Source organism: Bos indicus x Bos taurus, chromosome 7, assembly GCF_003369695.1.
Source record: "Bos indicus x Bos taurus breed Angus x Brahman F1 hybrid chromosome 7, Bos_hybrid_MaternalHap_v2.0, whole genome shotgun sequence".
Classification (NCBI taxonomy): Eukaryota; Metazoa; Chordata; class Mammalia; order Artiodactyla; family Bovidae; genus Bos; species Bos indicus x Bos taurus.
Window position 1 is genome coordinate 70,774,107 of NC_040082.1, and position 26,186 is coordinate 70,800,292.

General features: G+C 40.6%; 1 protein-coding gene across 6 annotated transcripts; it reads left to right on the plus strand.

The window, feature by feature from the left end:
- The first annotated feature begins 346 nt into the window (after window positions 1-346).
- ZNF354A (zinc finger protein 354A) lies at window positions 347-25,718 on the plus strand. Of its 6 annotated transcripts, none has more exons than XM_027546769.1 (5): window positions 347-543; window positions 1,530-1,617; window positions 6,161-6,287; window positions 7,228-7,323; window positions 9,210-9,537. In XM_027546769.1, the coding sequence occupies exons 2-5, from the start codon at window positions 1,585-1,587 to the stop codon at window positions 9,422-9,424; spliced, it is 471 nt and encodes a 156-aa protein (XP_027402570.1). In that variant the 5' UTR covers window positions 347-543; window positions 1,530-1,584; the 3' UTR covers window positions 9,425-9,537. The 6 variants fall into 6 exon arrangements, with proteins under 6 accessions (XP_027402570.1, XP_027402568.1, XP_027402566.1 ...); XM_027546765.1 differs by lacking the exon at window positions 9,210-9,537 and adding an exon at window positions 23,613-25,718 and having other exon boundaries at window positions 358-543; window positions 713-1,617; XM_027546766.1 differs by lacking the exon at window positions 9,210-9,537 and adding an exon at window positions 23,613-25,718 and having other exon boundaries at window positions 358-543; window positions 787-1,617.
- The last annotated feature ends 468 nt before the right edge of the window (window positions 25,719-26,186 follow it).

The following is a 26,186-nucleotide window of genomic DNA, read 5'->3' on the forward strand; positions in this document are numbered from 1 at the left end:
AAGAGAAGAGAACCGTCCTTGCTCAGGAGAACAATGGAAATTGTAGCCTAGACATTAATTCCCTTACAGCTAATTTTGTTGAAAGACCTTAGGGGAAATAGGTGGTCTACTTGACCTATCATTTACACAGATGCAGAGCTACAAGACACTGTCCTCGATGAACGTCCGTTTCCTCGCAGAAGAACTGGGAACCCAGGAGTCAGCAGCCCACAAAGCGCGACGACGAACAGGGGTCTGGGTTTGTGCGAGTAAGGAGCTCAACGAGCCCTCTCCTCGCAGACAAGCTCAGCGAACTACACGTCCCAGAATCCTTGGGTTCTCACGTGAACTACATTTCCCAGAGGGGTATAGCGACAGTCCCTGCCCCGCCCCTCCTGTACCTACTTGGGGTGCCCAGCTTTTGCAGCTGGCGTGAGCAGCCACCCGACCTGAGGTTGGCCCAGGCAGCACCTCGGGCGAGTCCAGACCCCAAGCTGCTGTCAGGCTGTGGCAGTTCCGGAGCCTCCCGCCTGCAGCCCACGGAACCCCAGAGGCCTAGGAGAGGTGAGCGGCGGAGGGTCGGCGGGATGCGGGAGGGAAGACCCGGCCTCGGGAGGATGCGTTGGGGCGCGGGACACAGGCCCAGCAGGAGCAAGCTGGGCCTTTGTGGGCGCCAGCGGGCCGAGGGCCGGGCATCCGGGCTCCGTCCTCCTGACGCCACCGCCTCCCACAGACGTGCCCTGAACGCCAGAAGTCGGACACTTCCTCCCTTTTGGCCGGGCTCAGCCATCCTCCTGCTTCCTCCAGATAGGTTCCCCTCGCGCTACCTGCCCTGCTCCTTCCGGCGTTTGAATTGCTCTGGGCCGGCAGTGAACGTGAGAAAATAATTTCCTTCCCCTACCGTCGCCGCAGCTCTCCCTAGTGACAGGCTTGTTTTGCCTGAGAAGTGAATCGCCGGCTTCCCCCAGTGGCAGAATCAGGACTGGAATCCAGGTCTCTGGTTGTCTGTACCTTGTTTCTCAAGACAGCAGCCTCCTCCGCCATAGGAGTACTGATACTTTCCCTTTCCAAAGCAGTTTTCTCTAAAAATCTGGAAATTATTTCCTTGCAAGGAGGAGGACGAGTTGGGTGGGAAGACTCGAAATGCAGAAAAGTTGTCACATATGCACGCACGGAGTTTAGAGCAGATGCCAGCCTCCCTGGCAAGTTGCTCCCACTCTGCCCTCAGTTTCCTGATCTGTAAAATGGGAGCTGACAGTGTCAACCATGCTCAGTAATGCAGGTAGTGCCTGGCACTTCTTGAGGCTCAAGGAGTTGCTGCTGCTGCTGATTGAGTCCTAGGACGTTTTTCACTGAGCCAGGGAAAGAGCTGGGCCGGGAACAGGATGACCCAACTCCTCTGTCTGGTCCTGTCTACCCCTGGCTGCTTCTGACTTCCTTCTCTGAGGACACTTGGCATCATTCTCAGGGAGTGTAAATGATTCAGAGCTGCTGATTCAGAGGGGTGGAAAACAAGGGGCTTCCTCCTGGCTCGCTTTGTCTTCCCTCAGATCTGGCTTCTGGAGACTTCACCCATCCTCAGGGGACACTGCCCAGAAAGAAGATATGGCTACTGAACAGAGGGAAGCAAGGTCTCAGGTGAGTTCATTGTCATCTCAAGTCTTAGGGACAGGTGGGGTTTTTAACCCTCAAAGTAAACTTCTCTACCTAATACAGTTTTCGCCAGGATTTGGAGCTCAAGTCCTTTTCTGTTGAAAGAACTCTTACAACTGGTCCACCGTGGTGGATGATGGGTTCTGTAGAGAATATTTGCCTTCCCCCTCCCCACCCCATCCTTCCCCATCCATGTCTGCTGCTGCTGCTGAGTCGCTTCAGTCGTGTCCGACTCTGTGCAGCCCCATAGACAGCAGCCCACTAGGCTCCTCTGTCCCTGGGATTCTCCAGGCAAGAATACTGGAGTAGGTTGCCATTTCCTTCTCCAATGCATGAAAGTGAAAAGTGAAAGTGAAGTCACTCAGTCGTGCCCAACTCTTATCGACCCCATGGACTGGAGCCTACCAGGCTCCTCCGTCCATGGGATTTTCCAGGCAAGAGTACTGGAGTGGGGTGCCATTGCCTTCTCCGCATCCATGTCTAGTGTTTCTCTTTTTTTTTTTTTCCCTAATAGGTGCTCTTTTAGTCATTAACCTCAATTTACTATATGATTACTGGTTTGAGAAGTAAGATACCACATGTCTTATACCACTTGGGGTCAGAACAAACAAACATATACTCTTGACAGAGTTCCTTTCTGATATACTCCCTTTGCTCATTCATGTCCCCCTCCCTACCCTTGGCCAGAATGGTTTTCTTTTTCTTTTTTTCTTTCCACCCCTGAGAATCCTCATGATACTTTCCAAGGCTTTGCCCAGTCCGTAGTTTTTAGTTTTTTCTCCTTCTTAACTTTCTGGATCATGCAGCTTGTTTCCATCACTGTCTTGAAAACTGATCTTGACCTGCCATTTTCATCTTTATGCTGTGAAAATGAGAGTGGGACCCCATCCAGGTGAGCCAGTGTGCAAATAAAGGATAACCATGTTGGAGGGGACATAGATAGAGTAGTCTCTTGACTCCAAGAGTAGAGAGAAGACTCCTCAGGAAGCAGCAGTGAGAGTTCCATAGGATATTAGTAGTGGAGAGCAGGGTATACAGTGATTACTGAGTGGTTCTTTTGAGCTGTATGGCCAGGTTTGTGCCCATCTTCTCTGTTGCTGTTAATGTGCCTCAGTTTCTTCACCTGTGAAAAGAAAACAACAACCATACCTACCTCCTAGCATAGATGACAGGATCCTGGGAGTTAGTGTGTAGAAAAAGTTTTGATCAGGGCCAGGCACATAATAGATGTTCAGTATGTGATGGTTGGGAGAAGGCAATGGCACCCAACTCCAGTACTCTTGCCTGGAAAATCCCATGGATGGAGGAGCCTGGTGGGCTGCCGTCTATAGGGTCACACAGAGTCGGACACAACTGAAGTGACTCAGCAGCAGCAGCAGCATGTGATGGCTGTGGTGGCTGAATGATAATAATATAATATGTGATACTATTATTGTTGGTAGATAGAAATGCCTGTACAGTGTCCTTCCTCATCTAACCATAATAGGTGATGTTGCTAGGGAATATCCCAAGGGCTTTAGCTTTATTCTCACTGTTACAGCAAAGTAGAAGTTATTACCCCCATTTTACACTTGCCACTGAGGCTCAACAAAGTCAGGTAATCTGAAATCAAACCCAGGTTCTAAGTTCATGTTGGTTATTGTCCAGTCATTCCTCTTGTACCTCTTTTCAGAACACAGGGCAAGCCTAACCCCCAAGTTACCGGAGCTGTCTGCAATGGGATATTGTATATTTTCTGGACCCATGAAATGTGGTGGTTGATCTTCTGCGCCTATGGCTAGGACCTGCCTTTGCACATTGGGGTTGCTTTCTTCTAAGGCTTTCACATTCCATTCCAGCAGAGCCAAGCTGCTCTCTTGCCCCAAATCTTCTCTGTCCCAGTGTAGAAGTCCTGTATGACCTTTCTCCCTAACCTCACCTGCTGCCTGTACATCAGTACTACATGGACTTGTGTATAAAACTCAGTGACAGGACATTTAAGACCAGAGAGAGAATATACCCACCAAGTGCTGGGTTAAAAGAAAACTTCAGTTACTGTCTTGTCTCTGCCCTGGATAAAGTATGTGCCCTGGATCTTATGTTCCTCATCTCTAAAATGAGGATTAAACTAGGAAATGGTATGTAGTCTTGTCTAGCAACACTTTTTTCTTTCATTGCTCAAATTATTCATGCATTTTTCCTGTCTGCCAATTGGATTGTTATTTCTTTTGAGGGCAAAGATCATTTCTTGTATCCCTCCCCTGTGCCAATAAATTATCTTATTATATGGCACTGGATGTTAATGTTTAAAAATTCAGAAAATAAAAAATACATATATAAAAAAGAAAGTAAAATCACTCTTACCCCAACATCCCCTGGACAAAATAATGGTCATTCCTTTGGTATGCAGCCTTCAGAATAATTTTCTATGTACCTTTATTTATTCATTATTTATTTATGTACATATGTATGTGTGTATTTTTCTTTTCTTTGCATTGTTCACTTAAGAAGACTTTCTTTTCTCTCCTTGCTGTTCTCTGGACTTCTGCATTCAGTTGGGTATATTTTTCCCTTTCTCCTTTGCCTTTCACTTCTTTTCTCAGATTTGTAAGGCCTCCTCAGACAACCACTTTGCCTTCTTGCATTTCTTTTTCTTGGGGATGGTTTTAGTCGCCACCTCCTGTACAGTGTTATGAACCTCCGTCCATAGTTCTTCAGGCACTGTCTACCAGATCTGATCTCTTTTAATTTTTCATTGTGATAATATATACATAAGATTAAATTTACCACTTTAACCATTTTTGAGTATATAATTCATTGACATTAAATACATTCACATTGTTGCGTTACATCAATACTGTTTATCTTCACTGTATGGATTATCTCATTTATTTCTTAACCCTGTTACATAGGCGTTGAGAAGAAGTTTTGCAGAGTGGTTAAGTATGAAGCCTTGGATGTTCCCTGGATTGGAATTCTATCTCTACCACTGACCAGCTGTGATATTGTGACTTATAATATGAAGTATATATTTGGTCTTTGTCCTTGTTTCTGGCAAATAATTTCCAAAACCCTTGTGATTTCCTAAGGGATTAGTAATAAATGATTTTTATCCCTGAAATTACTTCAGAGCAATGAAGGCAAAATGGATGTACTTTGTTATTCATAACAAGCCCTTTCATTCACACCAGAGTTAATGAGGTGACTTTTGGACCCCACCTAAAGATGGGGACTAACTGCCAGGGAACCTCGATTAAAGGGTTGGAACTTTCAGTCCTGCCCCCCTATACCCACCACCACCCTAGGAGATGAAAGTTGAATCAGTTGCTAATGGTCAATTATTTCATCACTCATGCCTATGTAATGAACCTTCATGAAAATCCAAAAGGGTTCAGAGTTCTCCCAGGTTGGTGAACATTTTAAAGAGTCAGAGAGAATGGCAAATCCATGGTGCACCCCCTCCCTGTACATCTCTTTCATCTGCCAGTTCCTGAGTTACATTCTTTTTATCATAAACCAGTAATCTAGTAAGTAAATGTTTTCCTGAGTTCTGTGAGCCACTCTGGCAAATTAATCAAACCTTAGGAGAGGGTTGTGGAAACCTCCAATTTATAGCCAGTCAGTCAGAAACACAGGTAACAACCTGGACTTGTGATTGACACTGAAGAGGGGCCAGTGTTGTGGTACTGACCCTTTAACCTGTGGATCTGACACTATCCTCAGTGTCAGAATTGAGTATCCTTGTAAGACACCCAGCTGGTGTTGCACAGTTGCTTGGTGTATGGAAAACCCCCCACATCTGGTGTCAAAAGTGAAATAGTACTGTATTTAGAGTTGAAGAGACTTGCAAGAGAGTGATGTTTCCTTCATACCAACTGTGTGACTTGGGTAAATTTCTCCTTTGCTTTCTCATGTGTAAAATGGAGACAGTTTCATAGGGTTGCTGTGAAGACAAAATAAAGGTTTATACTAAAGATTAGTATAAAGTTCTAAGAATAGTACTTGGCCTGAAAAAAGCTTTCAATAAATGATAGCTGTTTTACTTTCCATTGTTACTGTCTTCAAGTTTCAGGGAGCACAAAGATAGTGCCTTAAGTTATGTAAACTAATCCCTCTCAGTGATTATTTCTGTTTCCATTTCTTTGCTGTTACTAGGACCATGATAAACATCCTTTTATGTACATTTTTGTTCACTGTTCATTATCAAACAAATACAGTAATTGGAGCATTAAAGAATATGCACATTTTAAAGCTTGTAATGTGTGTTATCAAATTGCCATCAGAAAGATTATTCTAATTGACACTCCAACTAATGGCATTAATACCTCCACACATCTTTTGTAGTGGTTAACAGGGCCTGGTTCATACTTCATGCTACTCAGTATATATTTGTCACAGGTCAATTGTTCATTAAACAAATGATCTGGAAGTTTCACAACCCAGAATAGTATAGAAGCATTTCATGGTAGCCCATCTACTACCCACTGCCACCTTTTTCACCCTGTGTGATGGGTGGTCCTGGCTGAGCTGGGATGGCTTGTCTCTACAGGTGTCAGTGACGTTCGAAGATGTGGCTGTGCTCTTTACACGGGATGAGTGGAGAAAGCTGGCTCCTCCTCAGAGAAACTTGTACCAAGATGTGATGCTGGAGAACTATAATAATCTTGTCTCCTTGGGTAAGGAAATTTCCCCTGTAGATACAGAATTCAGAAATCTGGATACCTCAGTACCTGATTCCCTGGATAAAAGCCCTGGGTCATTTAAAAACTTTATCTGAGGGTTTTTTTTGTTTGTTTTGTTTTGTTTTGCCTTAGCACTGTACAAATTGGATCTCCATAAATAAATCCGAAAAACTTTTTCCCCCTCACAGGCATGGAATTGCCCCTTGGATGGGACAGTCTACAGAGCTGCACATTAGAAATTCCCTCATTGTAGGCACTTCCCTTGTTTTCCCTCTGAGACTGAGCTTTGATGTGTTTGCTCATCTCTTAACAGAGCATCCCTCAACCCTCTTCTTTGACCCAACACTTGCTTTTCTCAATTCTCTTTTACAGGGGTCAGCAAACTTTTTCTTTAAAGGGCCAGGGAGTAAGTATTTTAGATTTTGTGGGCCATATATGGTCTCTCTAACATATTCTTTTTTTTTCAACCATTCTTTGCTCAAGAGCCATACATAAACAGATGGTAGTCTAGATTTGGCATATGAGACCCATAGTTTGCTGACCGCTGCCATCTTTCAAAGGGGTCAGATAGTGTTTTCTCATTTTAGACAAGCTTCTTGATACATAATCCTTTCCATAGATACCTGTTACAAATGTTAATTTAGTCTGTATGTATAACAATGCATTTAAGAGTGTGCATATTCCCTCTTGTATAGAAAACTGTTTTCCCTATTAATCAAGGCTGTACAAGTATCATGCCTCACTGACATACAACTAAATGTTGCGTTGTCCCCTGCCTTTGCCCTAACATACGCCCTCACATCGTGGGTCACAACCCAAACACCCCACAGAAGTTCTTTGTATCATCCTTTGAGTTTTCTACTCAGATTTCAGAGTCTTCTTTGCATCAAGGCAAAATCAAGTCTTTTTGTTTTCTTTTTTGCTCTATGAGCAGGACACCTATTTCCCAAACCCAAAGTGATCTCCCTGTTGCAGCAAGGAGAAGATCCCTGGAAGGTAGAGAAAGAAAGCCCTGGAGGCTCCTCTCTAGGTGAGTGGGTGGGGAATCTCTGCAGGCAGCAGTCTGGTAAATGAGTGGGTGTGTGACTTGAAGATGTTGGTCAGGGAAGTTTTTCTGGCTTCTCAGTGCTCAAGAAGTGGTAGGGAAGGGATGCCAAGGCCCCCACTTGCAAGCTTCCTCTGTTTCTCTGATACTTCACAGGTGAATCTCTCAGGATCTTTTTTCTTATTCTTTCCTGTTGTTTCAGAGGAGAGCCGCATTTTTAAGTATTCATTCAGCAAGCTTAGTGTATTGAAGGAACTGCAGCAGATTCATTCTGACTGAAGCCCAGGATCATGGGAAAAGAAAGAGATGAGGAAGGAAATAGATTAGAAAGCCAGGTGGGGGCCACACTATGAAGCGCTTTGGTTCAGTTCTTAGGGATGGGAGCTGTCCATGGTTGACTGGACAAAATTCAAGGATTTTAAACTGAAGAATTATATAGTCCTTCATATTCTAGAAAAAATGGCCTCAGTCTGAGACACTATAGATAACCTTCGATAAAATCATACCTAAAGACGCTGAGCACACCTACACTGGCAGATAACACCACAGTCATAAAGCAGGAGCACTGGTGGAGGCAGAGCTCCAAGGCATGTAAGGGACTAAAAAGCGCATCATGGAGCATGATTATGACATGTCACCATTTATGTCTAGAGAAACTTACATGTATGTTTGTCTGTATGCATACTAGGTGTCTAAGTCCTGAGAGAAAAGTCAGGGGACACCTAACCTGGTAACTAGTTCCATTTGGATTAGGATTGAGAATGGACATGATGAAAAGCGACTTTATTTACATGTAATATAATTAAAATTTTCACAGAGAATATATTAATTAAGTCCTTATTTTGTAATTTGAATTTAATAAGAATGGTCACTTCAGAAACATTGTTGGGCTTAGATTTGAAGTGAGGAAAAATTAGAGGTGGGAACCTTCTGGAGATTATTGCATAATGTAGGCAAGACATTACCTAGAAGGCACATGCAGTGGGTTCAGGAGGAAAAAATAGGGGCCCCTTTTTTAACGGTATAGGACAAGTTTGGTATGGGATGGGTTTCATTTGAGATGTGAGCAAAATACAGGTACAGGTTACCGGTAAACAGCTGTAAAAGAATTTATGGGTTGGAACTGAACAGGGAGGTCAGGGAGGCGTCAGTGCAAAGGTGGCATTTGAAGTCTTTAACTGTGCAGGTAGAGGAATAGAGGAGCAGACAAGAGTCCTAGGAAACCTCAGTGTTTATGAGATGGGTTAAGAAGGAAGAATCTGTGATTGAGCCTGAGAAGAAGTCACCAGCAGATGGACTGCAGGACAGGCTATATCCATCCCTAAAGCCCACACACCTTTAGAACACTTTCTTCCTAAAGTGAGATTGTACAAGGTGAGATCTTTTGAGCTGGAAACCACACTTGTCTCTGTTTATATCTTTTAACTGTAATTTGGGAGAAATACACTAATTTTGTGGGAATTCCTGGAGACCACCACAGAGTAAACAGAGAATTCAGGCAGCAAGGAACCAGTGAAGAGTTAGGAAGGATATCAGTCCCACTGTGAGGTGTGGGCCGAGTCTGGCATGAAAGATCAGAGGAAGAAAAGGAAGAATTGTTCCCTTTCCCTTCACCTCAGGAGACTCTGATCCATGAGGAGTCCCCCTTCCTGAGTGAAGTATTAGTTGGATTAAACTGAATAGAAAGTATGACTGGAGTCCAAAGCTGTCCAGAGAGACCCCAAGGCCACCTAGCAGAGATCTGGAGTCCTTCTTAGGTTTGGGATGTTGGAGGAAAACTCTGAGTGGGTGTCTGGAGGGAGTAAAGACGTCAGAGCCAACCAGTGTGTGCGTTTCTCTTGATGCAATGAACTTCCTCTCTTTGGTCAAAGGTGACAGTCAGATGGGGTGTCCTGGGAGTGCTGGCATGTGTCGTGTCCCTCCTGCACCCCTGGTGAATCCCCCATCTTCCTCGGCTAAAGTACCCTCGGAACAATTTCCTTCCAAGAGGAACTCACTTCCCTGGGAGCTCAGGTTAAGGACCTGGATGTTCTTGGAAGCACTTCGATTATTAACTCTAAACCAAAGCCAAAAACCAACCCTTTGAACAACCAGTGACAGAAAAGCTTATGCTTCCGAGGTAGGACTCCTAGGATCTCTGCTGCTGCTGCTGCTGCTAAGTCACTTCAGTCGTGTCCGACTCTGTGCAACCCCATAGACGGCAGCCCACCAGGCTCCTCCGTCCCTGGGATTCTCTAGGCAAGAACACTGGAGTGGGTTGCCATTTCCTTCTCCAGTGCATGAAAGTGAAAAGTGAAAGTGAAGTCGCTCAATCGTGTCCGACCCTCAGCAACCCCATGGACTGCAGCCTTCCAGGCTCCTCCATCCATGGGATTTTCCAGGCAAGAGTACTGGAGTGGGGTGCCATTGCCTTCTCTGCCTAGGATCTCTAGTTGCCTGCAAATATGTTTTTTAAAATATTATTTTCACTTCAAAACTATTCATAAATAGGAAAAACAAACAAAAAGGGAAAACAAACTGTCATCCTTGGATCCATATGTTTTATATTGAGAGATAGGAGGGAATGGCTCAAAAGGTACACATCTCATCTGAGTCTCTTCCTTAAGAAATGAGTCCAAAGTCTATAATCAGTTTTCTGAAATATTATGTATATGTGTGTATGTGTGTATAATAGTTGTTTAACCACTCTGTCGTGTCTTACTCTTTGACTTCATGGTCTGCAGCATGCCAGGCTCCTCTGTCCTCCACTATCTCCCAGAGTTTGTTCAAACTCATGTCCATTGAGTCAGTGATGCCATCCAACCATCTCATCCTCTGCCATCGCCTTCTCCTATGCCTTCAATCTTTCCCAGCATCAGGGTCTTTTCCATTAAGTCGGCTCTTTGCATCAGGTGGCCAATGTATTGGAGCTTCAGCTTCAGTATTGGTCCTTCCAGTGAATATTCAGAGTTGATTTCCTTTAGGATTGACTAGTTTGATCTCCTTGCTGCCCAAGAGACTCTCAAGAGTTTTCTCCAACACCACAGTTTGAAAGCATCGATTCTTTGGCACTCAGCCTTCTTTATGGTCCAACTCTCACATCCATACATGACTACTGGAAAAACTGTAGCTTTGACTATATGGGCTACATTGTCTAGATTTGTCATAGCTTTCCTTTCAGGGAGCAGTCTCATTAGATTGTTGCTATAGCATGCAGTGGTATATATATATACACACACATACAGGAATAATGTGATTAAATCAACTTGAACATCTCATGAGTTTGGTTTACACCCAATGTAAAAATATTCTTTAATTCGAAAATTTAAAAACCCAATGATGATCTGGGTAAACAATTCCCTCCAATGAGAAAGTGCTTTTCTTTGTTTTTTTTTCTCTTCCTTTGTTGTATTTATGCAAGAATTCAGGGCAGATTGAACCTGGCCAGATGGTCAGCTGAGCAGTCATTTGTGGGCTGCCTTCAACTTGCTGAGATTTGTTGGGGCTGCATCTGCACAGAGAGTAGGGGTCTTTTTCTAATTTGCAGAGAAGTGCTGTAGAGGATATAGCAGCAATCTAATTAAAGAGCATGCAGTGGTTTTAAACAGTGGATTCCTTACAAGGTGAAAGTGTGTTTAATATGTTTAAGTTAGTCTTGTGCTTGTCCCCTGCCCTCACCTCCTGCCACCAATATCTTTTTTCCTTGTAGCTGCTAGAATGGTTTATTTAAAATGTAGATCAGGTTATCTTACTGTCATGCCCAAGCCTCTTGTGGCTTCTGTCACATAGAACACAATATAAAGCCCCCAGCATGGCCCTCAGAGGCCTCTGTGGTCTGGTTCTGGCTACCTTTTCACCTTCATCTCTTTCCTCTCTGCCCTGTATTGGAGAACTCTAACCACCCTGGTCTCTTTGTAGTTTGTCAGGCAGGCCAAACAGGCTCCCACGTCAGGGCCTCTGCACTTGCTTTTTCCTCTCCTGGACCATTTTTCTTCCTGGCAGCCAGGAGCCCATATGACTCACTTCCTTGTACTATATAGGTTTCTGCTCAGTTTGCACTTTATCAATTAGTCACAGCTCATCTGAACATGGTCTTTTATCCTCCACATTCTTTTTTCCTTCACCATACTTTATTTTCTCTGAGTACTCCTCACTGCAAAATAGTACATATTTATGTATTATCTGCTCTTACTCTGGACTGTAAGTTCCCTTATGCTGGATTGTAAGTTCCCTTATGCTGGATTGTCTGTTTATTTGTTCCCATCTCCTCAGTACTTAAAGTAGTGCTTGGTTAGAGTCAGCTCCCAGTTAGTGAATCCATGAATAACTTCGTTAGGTAGTGGTGACAGAGCTAGAAAAAAGGGAACCAATTTCAGAGGTATTTGGCAGATAAAAGCAGCAGGACTTAGAGATGGATCGGATATGGAAGATAGAAGAGATGGAGTTGTCAAGGATGCTTCGCTTGGTTTGTGGCCTATTCTGGGATGGACAGTGATATCATTCACTGAGATAGTGGTGCTAGGAGATCAGATTTGGGGGTTAGTATAAATATGGTTTTAGATGAATTAAATTGAATCATCTTTTGGTTGATCCAGGTATTCAAGTGAAGATGTCAAATAGCCTAGTAGATTTAGAGTTCCATCCCTCATAATATACACTGAGCATTAAATGTGAAGACTCGGTCACTAAAAGATAATTGAAGCAATGCTTGAGTTTGAGTTAACCTGTAGAGTGGATTCAGGGTACAGCAAGAGCAAGAAAGAGAATAGGACTCAATCTAGAGAAACTCTGGCATTTCATGGCTAGGTAGAGAGAAATGAACCTGTAGGGATGATAAAAATAAGGTGTACTATAGAAGGAAACTCAGGAGTCTAGTGTCATTGAAGTCAAGGCTCATAAAGGATGGTATCAATAGAGGTGGGGAAAATTAAATGAATTTGAGACTTATTTAGATGTTAGAAGAAACAAGTCTTGGTAATCGATTAACTGAGGGAGAAGTATGAAGGATGCCTTTTAAAGTTTTGATTCAGAACTGGTGCCATTTATAGGTTATACAGGTTGGAAGGAGGGAATAGTCATAAATTCAGTTTTAGGCCTGTTGAATTTGAGCTGTCTTTGAGACATCTAATTGCTGTTTTGAGTAGGATGTTGTATAATTAGGTATGGAGAATAGAGAAGTCTTGCCTAGAATATGTCTGTAAATGAACCTGGCCTGTGCAAAGGGTACAGAGTGAAAAGAATTGGGGGCCTAGGACTCAACCCTGTGGAACTCCAAGGGTTAAAGATCAGATAGAGGAAAAGGAGTGCACAAAGGAGACTGAAAAGCTGCAAAGGAAACTGAGGCTGGTGGACCATGAGGAGAATGTGGAGGCGAGCTCAGGCCGAGAACTCCGGCAGCTGCCTACTGTGGCTTAGGCAAAGAACTTCTCAGTGCAAAGGAGGAGTCACTCTTGGCTGCTGCTGAAACGTGAGTTAGGTGAGGACTGAAGAGCACGTCTTGCTTTTTTCACATGGAGGTCATTGTTGCCTTAAAGAGAGTGGTGGTAAGAACAGAAGCCAAAAATGAGCCCATGAGAGGTGCATGAGGAAATGAACACATGGAGGATACTATAGAAGGTGAGATGTGATGAGGAGGTAGCAGCAGCAGCTGGCAGAGCTCTTATATGGAAATATACATACATATTTCTTTTTTTCCTTTGTCCACTCCAATTATATTATACGGCATACATTATTCTACCCCTTTCACTTGGTATATATTGAAGCTCTTTGCATGTCAGTTCATAGAGGGCTTTCTCACTCGAAGGAGTAGTTCTGTGGTCTTCGGCTGGCTCTCTTCTAGGCAGAAGAGGTGATTTTGATTGTGTGTGGCTTTGGGTAATGTTAACCCAGTTAATCCAACTATCCATCAAGAAATCTTCTTGAATAAACTGGGTACATTCTCACCAAGAAATTCTTTGCAACTGTGAAAAGGAATGAGGGGAGATCTCTATAAATTCCATTGTGGAATGATAATATTACTAAGTGAGGAAAAATATAGATAGCAAAGAAAAGAGGAGATACCAAAAAAGAAAAAGTGTGTATTTGCTTGTATTAAAAAAAAAAAGATAAAAGCAGATCAATAAAGAACCCAGCTGCCAGTGCAGGAGACACAAATTCCATCCCTGGGTTGGGAAGATCCCCTGGAGGAAGGCATGGCAACCCACTCCAGTATTCTTGCCTGGAGAATCCTATGGACAGAGGAGCCTGATGAGCTACAGTTCATAGGGTTGCAAATCAGACATGACTGAAGTTACTTAGCATGCACACATGTATCAATAAAAAAGGTTACCTGTAAGGTGAAAGAAGAAAAACAAAAAAGATTAAGAGAATAAGGATAGAATTAAATAAAACTGGAAAAAGTGTTCCATAAATATTAAAAGCAAAATGAAACAAATGACTCTAATAGTATATCATGTCGTGGTTTAGTCACATAGAGAAGAATTATCTCAATTGCCTTTAAATCACAGCAGTTTAAATAAAGATCCGTAGTGGTTTATATCAGTGTTATGATTTATAATAAAAAATATACATTTGGTGCATGAGTGCTCAGTGTGTCTGAAACCTCATGGACTGCAGCCCACCAGACTCCTCTGTCCATGGAATTTTCCAGGCAAGAATACTAGAGTGGGTTATCTTTTCCTACTCCATGGGATCTCGCCGACCCAGGGATCAAGCCTGCGTCTTCTGCATTGGCAGGAGGATTCTTTACCCCTGAACCTGGGTACAGTTCTTAAAACTGTGGGAAATCCTAGGTGATGAGGGTCCCAAAGTTGTCTTTGTTATGTTAATGATGTTTCTCTTGGACCCTACCTTAGAATGGGATTTGGTTTCCAGGACCAGTCATGTGATGAAAGGGTTGAAACTTTTAGTTCACACCAGGGAGGGGAGGGGGCCTGGAGGTTGAACTAGTTGCCAGTGGCCAATGATGTAATTAATCATGCCCATGTAATGAAGCCTCCATAAAACCCCAAAAGGACAGATTCAGAAAGCTCCTGAGTTGCTGAACATGTGGAGATTTGGGGAGAGTGATTCACTTGGGGAGGGCATAGAAATTCCATGCCCTTTCCCCATACATTGCCCTGTACATCTGTTCCATCTGGTTCTTCTCAAGGTATATCCTTATAATTAACTGGTGATCTAGTAAGCAAAAGTGAGTTATGAGCCACTATAGCAAATTAATCAAACCTAAGAAAGGGGTTGTGGGAACCTTTGATTTATAGCCAATTGGTCAGAAGTACAGATGATAACCTGGGCTTGTGACAGATGTCTGAAGGAGGCAGGGGGAAGTCTTATAGAACTGAGCCCATAACCTGTGGGCTATGATACTATCTCTAGGTTTTAGTAGGAAATGGCAACTCACTCCAGCATTCCTGCCTGGGAAATTCCATGGACAGAGAGGAGCCTGCTGGGTTACAGCCCTTGGGGTCACAAAGAGTTGGATATGACTGAGCATGCATACTAGGTATTATAGATAATGTTAGAGTTGAATTGTAGGACACCCAGTTGGTATCTAAGAATTGTTTATTGATGTTTTAACCACCCCTGAGAAGCACATTGGATTTGAGCAAAGAACATTTACTATCTTACAGGCAAAAATAACTTCAAACAATTATGTTGATTTTGGTGGATATAGTAAAAGTATGTGGTTGTGTTTACAAGTGGAATTCCTATCTTTGAGAACTGTGTTCTGAAATATTGATGAAATGATATAATAGGGCATTAGCATACTTTAGCATACTCTAATGGAAGAGATGTAAGGGAGTTATATTGGGTTGGCCAAAAAGTTCATTTGAGCTTTTCCATAACATCTTACAGAAAAACCTGAGTGAACTTTTTGGCTTTCTCAGCCTGTTCCAACAAAGTACCATGGTTGTGTGGCTTTAAGCAACAGAAATTTATTGTCTCACAGTTTTGTGGGACTATGCTTTCTGTGCAACTCTGGATAGGGTCCTTCCTTGCCTCTCCCTACCTTCTCGTGGTGGGTTGCAGCTGCATCACTCCAGTCTATGCTTCTGTTGTTATTTGGTATTTCCAGGGGTATCTTGACATGATCTTTCTGTGCTTGCCTGTGTCCAAATTTTCCTATTATAAAGACACCAGTCATATTAGATCCCACACTAATCATCTCATCTTAACTTGATTGAATCTGTGAAGTTACTCTTACCAAATAAGGTCATATTCTGAGTTACTGGAAATTAGGACTTCAACACATCTTTTTGGTGATACGATTCTACCTATAAAAAGGTAATGAATGTAACAGCATTAGTAATTGTCAATGCTGGCTTGGCCATTCATTGTACAATTCACTCTACTTTTGTATGTGTTGAACATTTTCTGTAATACAAAGCTTTAAAAATTAGAATTACAAACAACAAAATTTTTAAAACAGCATTTCTCTTTTTCATGAACATATAAGCATTATGGAATACATTTTCAGATGTGTAGTTCTATCCCCATTGTGGTATTATGTTTAATTCTCAGCAAATAGCTCCCTCAGTTCTCTGACTGTGAAAAGTCTTGAGACTTCAAATGCATGTGACATTTTTATAGGAATAATTTTGAATCTGAACACCTGTAGAATAAGGTGGGGAAGGATATAGGTCTGGAAAGTTGACTTGGGTTCAAAGATTTTAATGCTGCCTTTAGCCTTCACACTACCCCATCCATCTAACCTATGGCTAAGCCTTTAAAATCCCATTTTAGACATTTCTTCCCCAAACTTTTGACCACACCTGTATGCCTTCCCTGCTTGCACTCACTACTATCTGAGGGTAGTTTGGATGTGTTCTAAGCTCACATTTGTATCCATTTCTGTCTTGTGTTTTTGTTGTATAAATTATCACATTGCAATGTGATTGCCTACTCCTTTTTTGTCTCTAATGCAAAACAGTGAACTCCTTCAAGAAGTTAACTGTTTCTTTTCATTACCAGATCTGAAATGTCTTGTGGATCATGTACCTAGGATAGAGCCTAACATATTGTAGGTGCTTTTTAAAAATTTGAAGAATGAGTTAAATAAAGTACAATCAATGCTTTTTGAAATAAGAGTTCTATATAGTAAGAAGGTTAAATTTGGTAGAAAGTAATATTGGAAAGGTGAAAAACAGATCAAAGGATTAAATTGAAGGTCAATAGCAATAGTCACTATAGAGTAAGAAGGTCCTGAACTTGGATTTATTAATGATGGTTGTTAGAAACATCTTAGTGATACAACTTAAGGGAATTTGATGACTGACTAGACATGGAATGCAGGAGAGAGAAGGTTCTGAGATGAAACTAAGAATTTATGGCAAAGGAGCTGAGGAGGTTATGATATAATTCAGACCTAGGAAGCACAGAAAGAAAAGTTTGAAAGGAATGCACTGGTTTCAGATTTGGACAAACTGAATTTGAAGAAAAATGCACAAATGGAAAATCTAGCAGGCAACTGGAAATAACTCTGTAAAGTGTTTTGAGAGTCAGTATAGTCATTGACATCGGAGGTGTGGGAGTGGATGAAATCATGTGGGAAGAGAAGATTGAAGAGAGATGCACAGAGATTCATAAGCACCAAGGGAAAAGAATCTAGACCTAATGACAGGTTTTAGTTGGGGTGGTAGTCATTGGCAAAATCACCTGGTCTCTAAACTTCTGACCTAAGTTATAGCCTTGTTTATGACATAGCTCAGGCCTAGGCTTGACTCTTGAGAAGAGCAGAAGTTGAACTGCACTTAAGGAGACACATCTGTAGACTTAACCAGAAACTTTCAACAGATCATAAAGAACAGTTAGGATGTCCACAATCCAGGACTCATGTCCCCTTCAGCAAGAAACATGAATTTTGGACTAAGGTATTGGCACTTGAAGTAGAGTGAAATGAGTTTCCTGTTATTGGTATGGAACCTTGTAGCTGTAATTACTTCCATTAAAAAATTAAAACTGCCCAAATCTGTTTTTTTATTCTCCTTTAAACAAAGCTTTTCAAAAGTGTTTCTATACTTGATGTTTCTCCCAGTGTTTCTTCTGTGCACTCCTCCTACTGCTAAGTCGCTTCAGTCGTGTCCAACTCTGTGCGACCCCATAGACGGCAGCCCACCAGGCTCCCCCGTCCATAGGACTCTCCAGGCAAGAACACTGGAGTGGGTTGCCATTTCCTTCTCCAATGCATGAAAGTGAAAGGTGAAAGTGAAGGCACTCAGTCATGTTCGACTCTTAGCAATCCCATGGACTGCAGCCTACCAGGCTCCTCTGTCCATGGGATTTTCCAGGCAAGAGTACTGGAGTGGGGTGCCATTGCCTTCTCCGCTGTGCACTCCAGTGGGGCTTTATTCCTGTTCCATGAAAAGTAGTTATTAAATCCCAGATAGTCTCCATCTTGGCACAATCAGGGTTAACTTTTTAGTTCTTAACACACACAGTCAACTAGCAATTCCACTTCCGTTAGTAGGTGATAAGAATGCAGTTACCACATAACTCTACCTTCTTTCTCACCTACTTAACTACAGGAGCCTCGTGATCTTCCCTGTTCCCTGCTTCTACTTGTGTGTCAACACTGTTCTCTACACAGTAGCCAACTTAAGTGAGGATGTAATGGCCTGTGACTTCCCAGCATACACAGGATAAAATTCCAGAGTCCTTACATCACCTGTTAGGCCTTATATGACTTGCCTCTACCTATTGCTTCAATATTATTTACCATTTTCTCTCATGCTCAATGCACTCTAGTAGCCACACAGCCTCTTTGCTGTGTCTCAGAAGTCACCACACTTTGAAATTTGCTGTTTGCTTTGCCTAGGAAGCTCGTGCTTCACACATCCATATGGTTGTCATTTATTTACTTATTATTTGTCACACCTTCCCCCTCCACACACACACACAACACAAAACACAAAACCAAGGTATAAGCTCCTTAAAGACTGAAATTCTTAGTCATCACATTCTCTACATTCCCTAGAACTTTACCTGGCCCATAGTAGGCACTTAATAAGTATTTGGGAATGGAAAGGATGTCTCCAGCATATGCAGAGATAACACACACACACACAAAAACAAAAATGTAGGGCTCTGGAAATTGCATGTAGTTCAGCATACCTGGCAAGAAGCCAGGGAAAGGAGATGAGTTCCAAGCTGAGCAAAGGTTAGATCATGACAAACTTTGTTCACCATGTTAAGTACTGTGTACCTTATAAGTTGAAGATAAGTTGGAGGATCTTAAGGAAGTTTGTAGCATGGTAAAATGTGAATTTTAGAAAGATTACTCTGTTACAGTGTGGAGACTGAATTGGCAGAGAGCAAGACTATACAAAAAAATCTTCATGACCCAGATAACCATGATGCTATAATCACTCACCTAGAGCCAGACATCCTGGAATGTGAACTCAAGTGGGCCTTAGGAAGCATTACTACAAACAAAGCTAGTGGATGTGATGGAATCCCAGTTGAGCTATTTCAAATCCTAAAAGATGATGCTGTGAAAGTGCTGCACTCAATATGCCAGCAAATGCAGAAAACTCAGCAGTGCCAACAAATATGGAAAACTCAGCAGTGGCCACAGGACTGGAAAAGGGCAGTTTTCATTCCAATCCCTAAGAATGGCAATGCCAAAGAATGTTCACACTACCACACAATTACACTCATCTCACGTGCCAGCAAAGTAATGCTCAAAATTCTCCAAGCCAGGCTTCAACAGTATGTGAACCATGAACTTCCAGATGTTCAAGCTGGATTTTAGAAAAGACAGAGGAACAAGAGATCAAATTGTCAACATCCACTGGATCATCGAAAAAGCAAGAGAGTTCCAGGAGAAACATCTACTTCTTTATTTACTACATCAAAGCCTTTGACTGTGTAGATCACAACAAACTGTGGAAAATTCTTCAAGTGATGGGAATACCAGACCACCTTACCTGCCTCATGAGAAATCTGTATGCAGGTCAAGATGCAGGTCAACAGTGAGAACCAGACATGAAACAATGGACTGGTTCCAAATTGGGAAAGGAGTACGTCAAGGCTGTATATTGTCACCCTGCTTATTTAACTTATATGCAGAGTACATCATGCAAAATGCTGGGCTGGATGAAGCACAATCTGGAGTCAAGATTGCCAGGAGAAATATCAATAACCTCAGATAAACAGATGACACCACCCTTATGGCAGAAAGTGAAGAAGAATGAAAGTGAAAGAGGAGAATGAAAAATTTGGCTTAAAACTCAGCATTCTAAAAACTAAGATCATGGCATCCAGTCCCATCACTTCATGGCAAATAGATGGGGAAACAATCGAAACAGTGAGAGACTTCATTTTGGGGGGCTCCAAAACCACTGCAGATGGTGACTGCAGCCAAGAAATTAAAAGATGCTTGCTTCTTCAAGGAAAAGCTGTGACCAACCTAGATAGCATATTAAAAAGCAGAGACTTTTGCTGACAAAGGTCTGTCTAGTCAAAGCTAAGGTTTTTCCAGTAGTCATGTATGGATGTGAGAGTTGGACTATAAAGCTGAGTGCCAAAGAATCAACGCTTTTGAACTGTGGTGTTGGAGAAGACTCTTGAGAATCCCTTGGAAAGCAAGGAGATCCAACCAATCTATCCTAAAGAAAATCAACCTTGAATATTCATTGGAAGGACTGATGCGAAAGCTGAAACTCCAATACTTTGGCCACCTGATGTGAAGAGCTGACTCATTAGAAAAGACCCTGATGCTGGGAAAGATTGAAGGCAGCAGGAGAAGGGGACGACAGAGGATGAGACAGGTGGATGACATCACCAATTCGATGGACATGAGTTTGAGCAAGCTCCAGGAGTTGGTGATGGACAGGGTAACCTGGCGTGCTGCAGTCCATGAAGTCGCAAAGAGTTGGACATGACTGAGCAACTGAACTGACTGAAGTCTAGAAGTGGTGTTGGTTGTTGTTAAGTTGACCAATCGTGTCCAACTCTTTTGTGACCCCCAAGCACTGTAGCCTGCCAGGATCCTCTGTCCAAGGGATTTCCCAGGCAAGAATAACTGAAGTGGGTTGCCATTTCCTTCTCCAGAGGATCTTCCTAACCCAGGGATCGAACCCACATCTCCTGTATTGGCAGGTGGACTCTTTACCACTTAGCCACCAGAATTAGGATACTATGGTAGAAACATTAAAGCGTGAGAAGCAGAGTACCATTTAGGTACCCGAGTCCAGTGCTCAAGAGCTCTAGTAAACTTGTTGGTCATAAAACAGCAGTCTTTACATACAGACCTATATAAAGGTGAAAGTGAAGTCACTCAGTCATGTCCAACTCTTCGCGACCCCATGGACTATAGCCTACCAGGCTCCTCCGTCCATGGGATTTTCCAGGCAAGAGTACTGGAGTGGTCTGCCATTTCCTTCTCCAGGAGATCTTCCCAACCCAGGGATTGAACTCAGGTCTCCCACATTGTAGGCAGATGCTTTACCGTCTGAGCCACCAGGGAAGTCTAGGTCTCTAACTAAGGCAGGGTCTCTAACTTTACATTATAAATGACAGTCCACAATTTTGGAATCTTTCTGTCTTTTCCCCAGCACATGTAGCCTGCAACCAACAGGGAAAGTACTCTAGTTTTATGACTGCCTCCCACTCTTCTACCCAAATAATCTTATTGAAAGTTGATATTTAGCAAGATTTAGATGGACAAGGAACTTGGAGGGTATGAACAGAAAATTAAAAAAAAAAAAACAAAAACTCTTCTTTCCATAACAGTAAATAGGAAAGATGAGAGAGATTTTGAAACAGCAGAAAGATTTTGTGATTGGCTAAGTGAAAAGAAGCTATTATTACACTAAATACACACTGTGGGCTTTTCCAGAAGATGTGGTCCCTAATTGAATGAATGATTTATTGATACTTAGTTGTTGTTTTTTAATGAGTGTTATTCTCACTTGCTCTGCATGGCAAATACCAGTGCCTTGGAAAAGAGGAAAAGAAATAGTAAAGATGGGTGCATATAAAATTAGTCAAAGAGAATGTGTAGAGTGAAGGGAAAAAAATCCCAAACTCTAGAGAAAGCAATTTTTAAAGGGGGAATAGAAGTTACCCATGAAGGAAACTGAGAAGTTAACTCTGGTAGAAGAAAAGAGAAAAGCAGACTATATTATGTTCACCAAGCAGAGACAATCTGTACACAGATTGTGAATGTCAAGTAGAAATGTCAAAATACAGTAAGATGCAGAGGAACCCTTGAAATGGTTACTCTAACCCAGGAGAAAATAAATAACTCTATGTATACCTGTTCCCCTGGCAAAATTTAATATTCAATTAATTGATCCTTACCCAATTAAAATTTATTTAACTTAATTCTGTTCTTTACCATGTTATCATGTTAGCCCTTTTACCTTTTTTATATTTGATCTTTAACTCTTTTGTATGTTGCTTGCATAGCCTCTCTTGCTTGAATCATTAGCAAGGTTACTTTTCTATCTTGCAACCTTTAGTTTCATGCCTACCTGTTGTTACCTCAGTAGATTGATCTAATTCCTTCCTGTTTGAAGTGGCTCTGAAACCATCTCATTACTTGTATAATGTACTATCCTGGAGGCAACTGCTACAAGTGTTTGAATCGTGTGTGTGTGTGTGAAATTAATATATAAGTTATTGAAACTATTTGACATTGTTCAAAAATTTATATATAACTTGTTGAGGAAGATTAATAAAACATTTTGTATATAATTCAGATGCCATTAGGAGGATCTGTAGGTTAAAAGAGCATGCTAATCTGCTTGCAAAGAATACTTAGGATAGAAAAGGAAAGTGAAATATATTTAGATATAGGTAGATAGATAAGTATAATTACATGTATAGAATATATATATATATATATATATATTTTAGTGCCATGGTGAGTGCCTATAATAAGAGGAATGGACTGTAAACTCACAGTACCCCATGTTCACTATTTACAATAGCTCAGACATGGAAGCAACCTAGATGTCCATCGACAAATGAATGGATAAAGAAGTTGTGGTACATATACATAATGAAATACTGCTCAGCCATAAAAGGAATGCATTTGAGTCTGTTCTTATGAGGTGGATGAACCTAGAGCCTATAATACAGAATGAAGTAAATCTGAAAGGAAAAATAAATTTAATATATTAATGCATATATATGCATTATAATGTGTTAATATATATTAATGTATTAATAATGTATATTAATAATATATTGATACATTTTAGTTATTAATTAATATATTATTAATATCAATATAATTATAAATATATAATATATTAATATACAGTTATTAACATATATTAATATGTATTAATATATGTTAAAATTGATACATTGTATATTACATATAATATGTGTTAATATATTGATATTAATTATATTTTATAATTATCAATCAATATATTATTAATATTAATACAATAATAAAGTATACTTATGCATTGGTGCATTAATATATATTAATAATATATATATGGTATCTAGAGAAATGGTACTATTGAACCTATTTTTAAGGCAAGAAGAGAGATGCAGACATGGAGAACAGACTTTGTACACAGCAGGAGAAGGAGGAGGTGGGACAAATTGAGAGAGTAGCATTAACGTATGTAGATTACCATGTGTAAAATAGCCAGTGGGAAGTTGCTATAGGCACAGGGAGCTCAACCTGGTGCTCTGACAACCTAGAGGAGTGGGATGGGGTGGGAGTTGGGGAAGGAGTTCAAGAGGGAGGGGACATGTGGATACTTATGGCTGATTCATGTTGTTGTATGGCAGAAACCAACACTATTGTAAAGCAGTTATCCTCCAATTAACAATAAATATTATTATTTTCTACAAAACAATTAAAAACACTCAGTTAACTTTTGAATGGACTCTGATTGATACAAAGGAATTTGGCATGAGGGAAAAGGGATGAAGACTTTCCAGATTATGAATGATTATACAAGTAAGAGAAATCTCATGAAGATAATTTAAAATTCTGTCATGGGCTTTGGACTCTGATCCCAGACTGCCTTTTCCAATTTATGGCTCCCCTTTTAATCCTTCTCCATTTTCCCATTAACTGATTCTCCTGGTCACTCTTACACTCACACTCTTTAAATGGGTTTGTTTAGTATTTTCTCCACCCTCTTGTTCTCAGCTTGTGTTGGCTTATTTCTCTGTACTGCTTAATTAAAACTCCTAAGTTTTTCTTATTATCTTTTGGCCAGATATTGAGACCTTATTTGAATACCATCAGTATTCAGTCTATACATTTAGTAGCCAAATGCTGTATCACATGAAACATTTTCAGTTTTTTCTTTCCTCTCCAGGATGGAAGAACAGTTATAAAACCACAAAGTCAACTCAAACACAAGATCGTTCATTTCAGGAACTGATAATGAAAAGATCCAAAAGGAGTGGACCCTGGGACTTCAAATCAGAAAAACCCTGCAGATATGAAGGCAGATTAGAGAAAAAGCAGGAGAAAAAAGAAAGTGTACAGATAGTTTCAGTCACTCACAGGAAAATCCTCACTATAGAGAGAAAACATAAAAATACTCAATTTGGGCAAAACTTGTGCCCAAAGTCAGTCTTTTTTAGGCAGCAGGTGATCCCAAGAGAGAAAGCCCCACCAAAATGTGAAATACAAGGAAACAGCTTCAAACAAAATTTCAGTTTATTTAATCAACAAAAAACCAACACAGCTGGGAAACGTTATAAATGTAGTATGTGTGAGAAAACTTTCATAAATACTTCATCGCTTCGTAAACATGAGAAAAACCACAGTGGAGAGAAATTATTTAAATGTAAAGACTGTTCAAAAGCCTTTAACCAAAGTTCAGCACTTATTCAACATCAAATAACTCATACTGGAGAGAAACCCTATATATGTAAAGAATGTGGGAAAGCCTTCACTCTCAGTACATCCCTTTATAAACACTTAAGAACACATACTGTGGAGAAATCCTATAGGTGTAAAGAATGTGGTAAATCCTTCAGCAGAAGATCAGGCCTTTTTATACATCAAAAAATCCATGCTGGAGAAAACCCCTATAAATATAATCCAGGTAGGAAGGCATCTAGTTGCAGTACATCCCTTCCTGGATGTCAGAGAATTCATTCCAGAAAAAAGTCCTACTTATGTAATGAATGTGGTAATACCTTTAAGTCTAGTTCATCCCTTCGTTATCATCAGAGAATTCACACAGGAGAGAAACCTTTTAAATGTAGTGAGTGTGGGAGAGCCTTCAGTCAGAGTGCATCTCTTATTCAACATGAAAGAATTCACACTGGAGAAAAGCCTTACAGATGTAATGAATGTGGAAAAGGCTTCACTTCTATTTCACGACTTAATAGACACCGAATAATTCATACTGGTGAGAAGTTTTATAATTGTAATGAATGTGGTAAAGCCTTAAGTTCCCACTCAACACTTATTATTCATGAAAGAATTCATACTGGAGAGAAACCATGTAAATGTAAAGTGTGTGGGAAAGCCTTCAGACAAAGTTCAGCTCTCATTCAACATCAGAGAATGCACACTGGAGAAAGACCCTATAAATGCAATGAGTGTGGAAAAACATTCAGATGTAACTCATCCCTTAGTAATCATCAGAGAATTCACACTGGAGAGAAACCATATCGATGTGAAGACTGTGGGATATCTTTTGGCCAAAGTTCAGCTCTTATTCAACATAGGCGGATTCATACAGGAGAGAAACCCTTCAAATGTAATACATGTGGGAAAACTTTTAGACAAAGCTCATCACGTATTGCCCATCAGAGAATTCATACTGGAGAGAAACCCTATGAATGTAATACATGCGGGAAACTTTTCAATCACAGGTCATCTCTTACTAATCATTATAAAATTCATATTGAAGAGAACCCCTAGGAAGTAGATTTGCATGTTTCTGAAACCAAAGCTCACCAGAATACATGAGAGTGATATAATAAATGTAATGGATATGAAAAGCCTTTCTGTAGTTTAGTCCTCATTATCAAGTCTAAGGACAAACCTATGAAATGCATAATGAGGAAGCCTGTCAGACAGTTTGTAATAACCTAAAATGAAGAATCCCTGACTGGAGACATTGACTTTGGGCATTTGTAAATTAATTGTTTTCTCTCTACAGCAGTATAGTCTACTTGTCATATGTAATTGTTACATGCATCTGGGTGATGAGGGGAGATGTGCACTCGATTTCCCATTGAAATAAATGTTAATGCTTTTTTAAATAACTGACATTGTAATAGCATATAACAGATGTGATAAAAGAAATTATACATTTTTAGAAAAAAGGACCAAATAAAAGATAAAAATGAACTGTAAACTACCTCTCAATTTCTGGGGTTTGTCCTCTTCCTGACTTGCTGTCAAACTTTGTGCATGGATTTCATTTAAAAATAGAAATAAAAGTATGTTCTCTTTCTTCCTTTGTTCTTCTAGTAATTGCTATAAATTGCAAATTTTCTACTCAGAATTTTTACTTTTTTTTGCTCTGAATTAATTTATTATGAAAGTATACTTGTTAAATACTGTGAGCTGCCATCTTAGGGATATTAAATGGAAAAATAAGCAGTTTTCAAAGCTATATAAAGTATTTAATACAATATTGAAAGTTATTAAATGTTTAATATATATGTATTTAATAATATAGATTCTAATTTCACACCAGAAGGGGCTGTCAAAAGTAGTTTAATGAATCTAGCATATGTGCCAAAATGTTGAAAGGTACATTGATCACATCATGAAATAGAGTATGTTTTTCTTTCTTGGTGTTCTTTAGTGTCAAAACAATTTCAGGAAAACAAAAGGAACAATTATAAACAACTCAGTGGTTTGTTTTTCTCCTAGCCTTGGGGCAGGTACTGTATTGCACACTGGAAACTTTAAGAAAAAA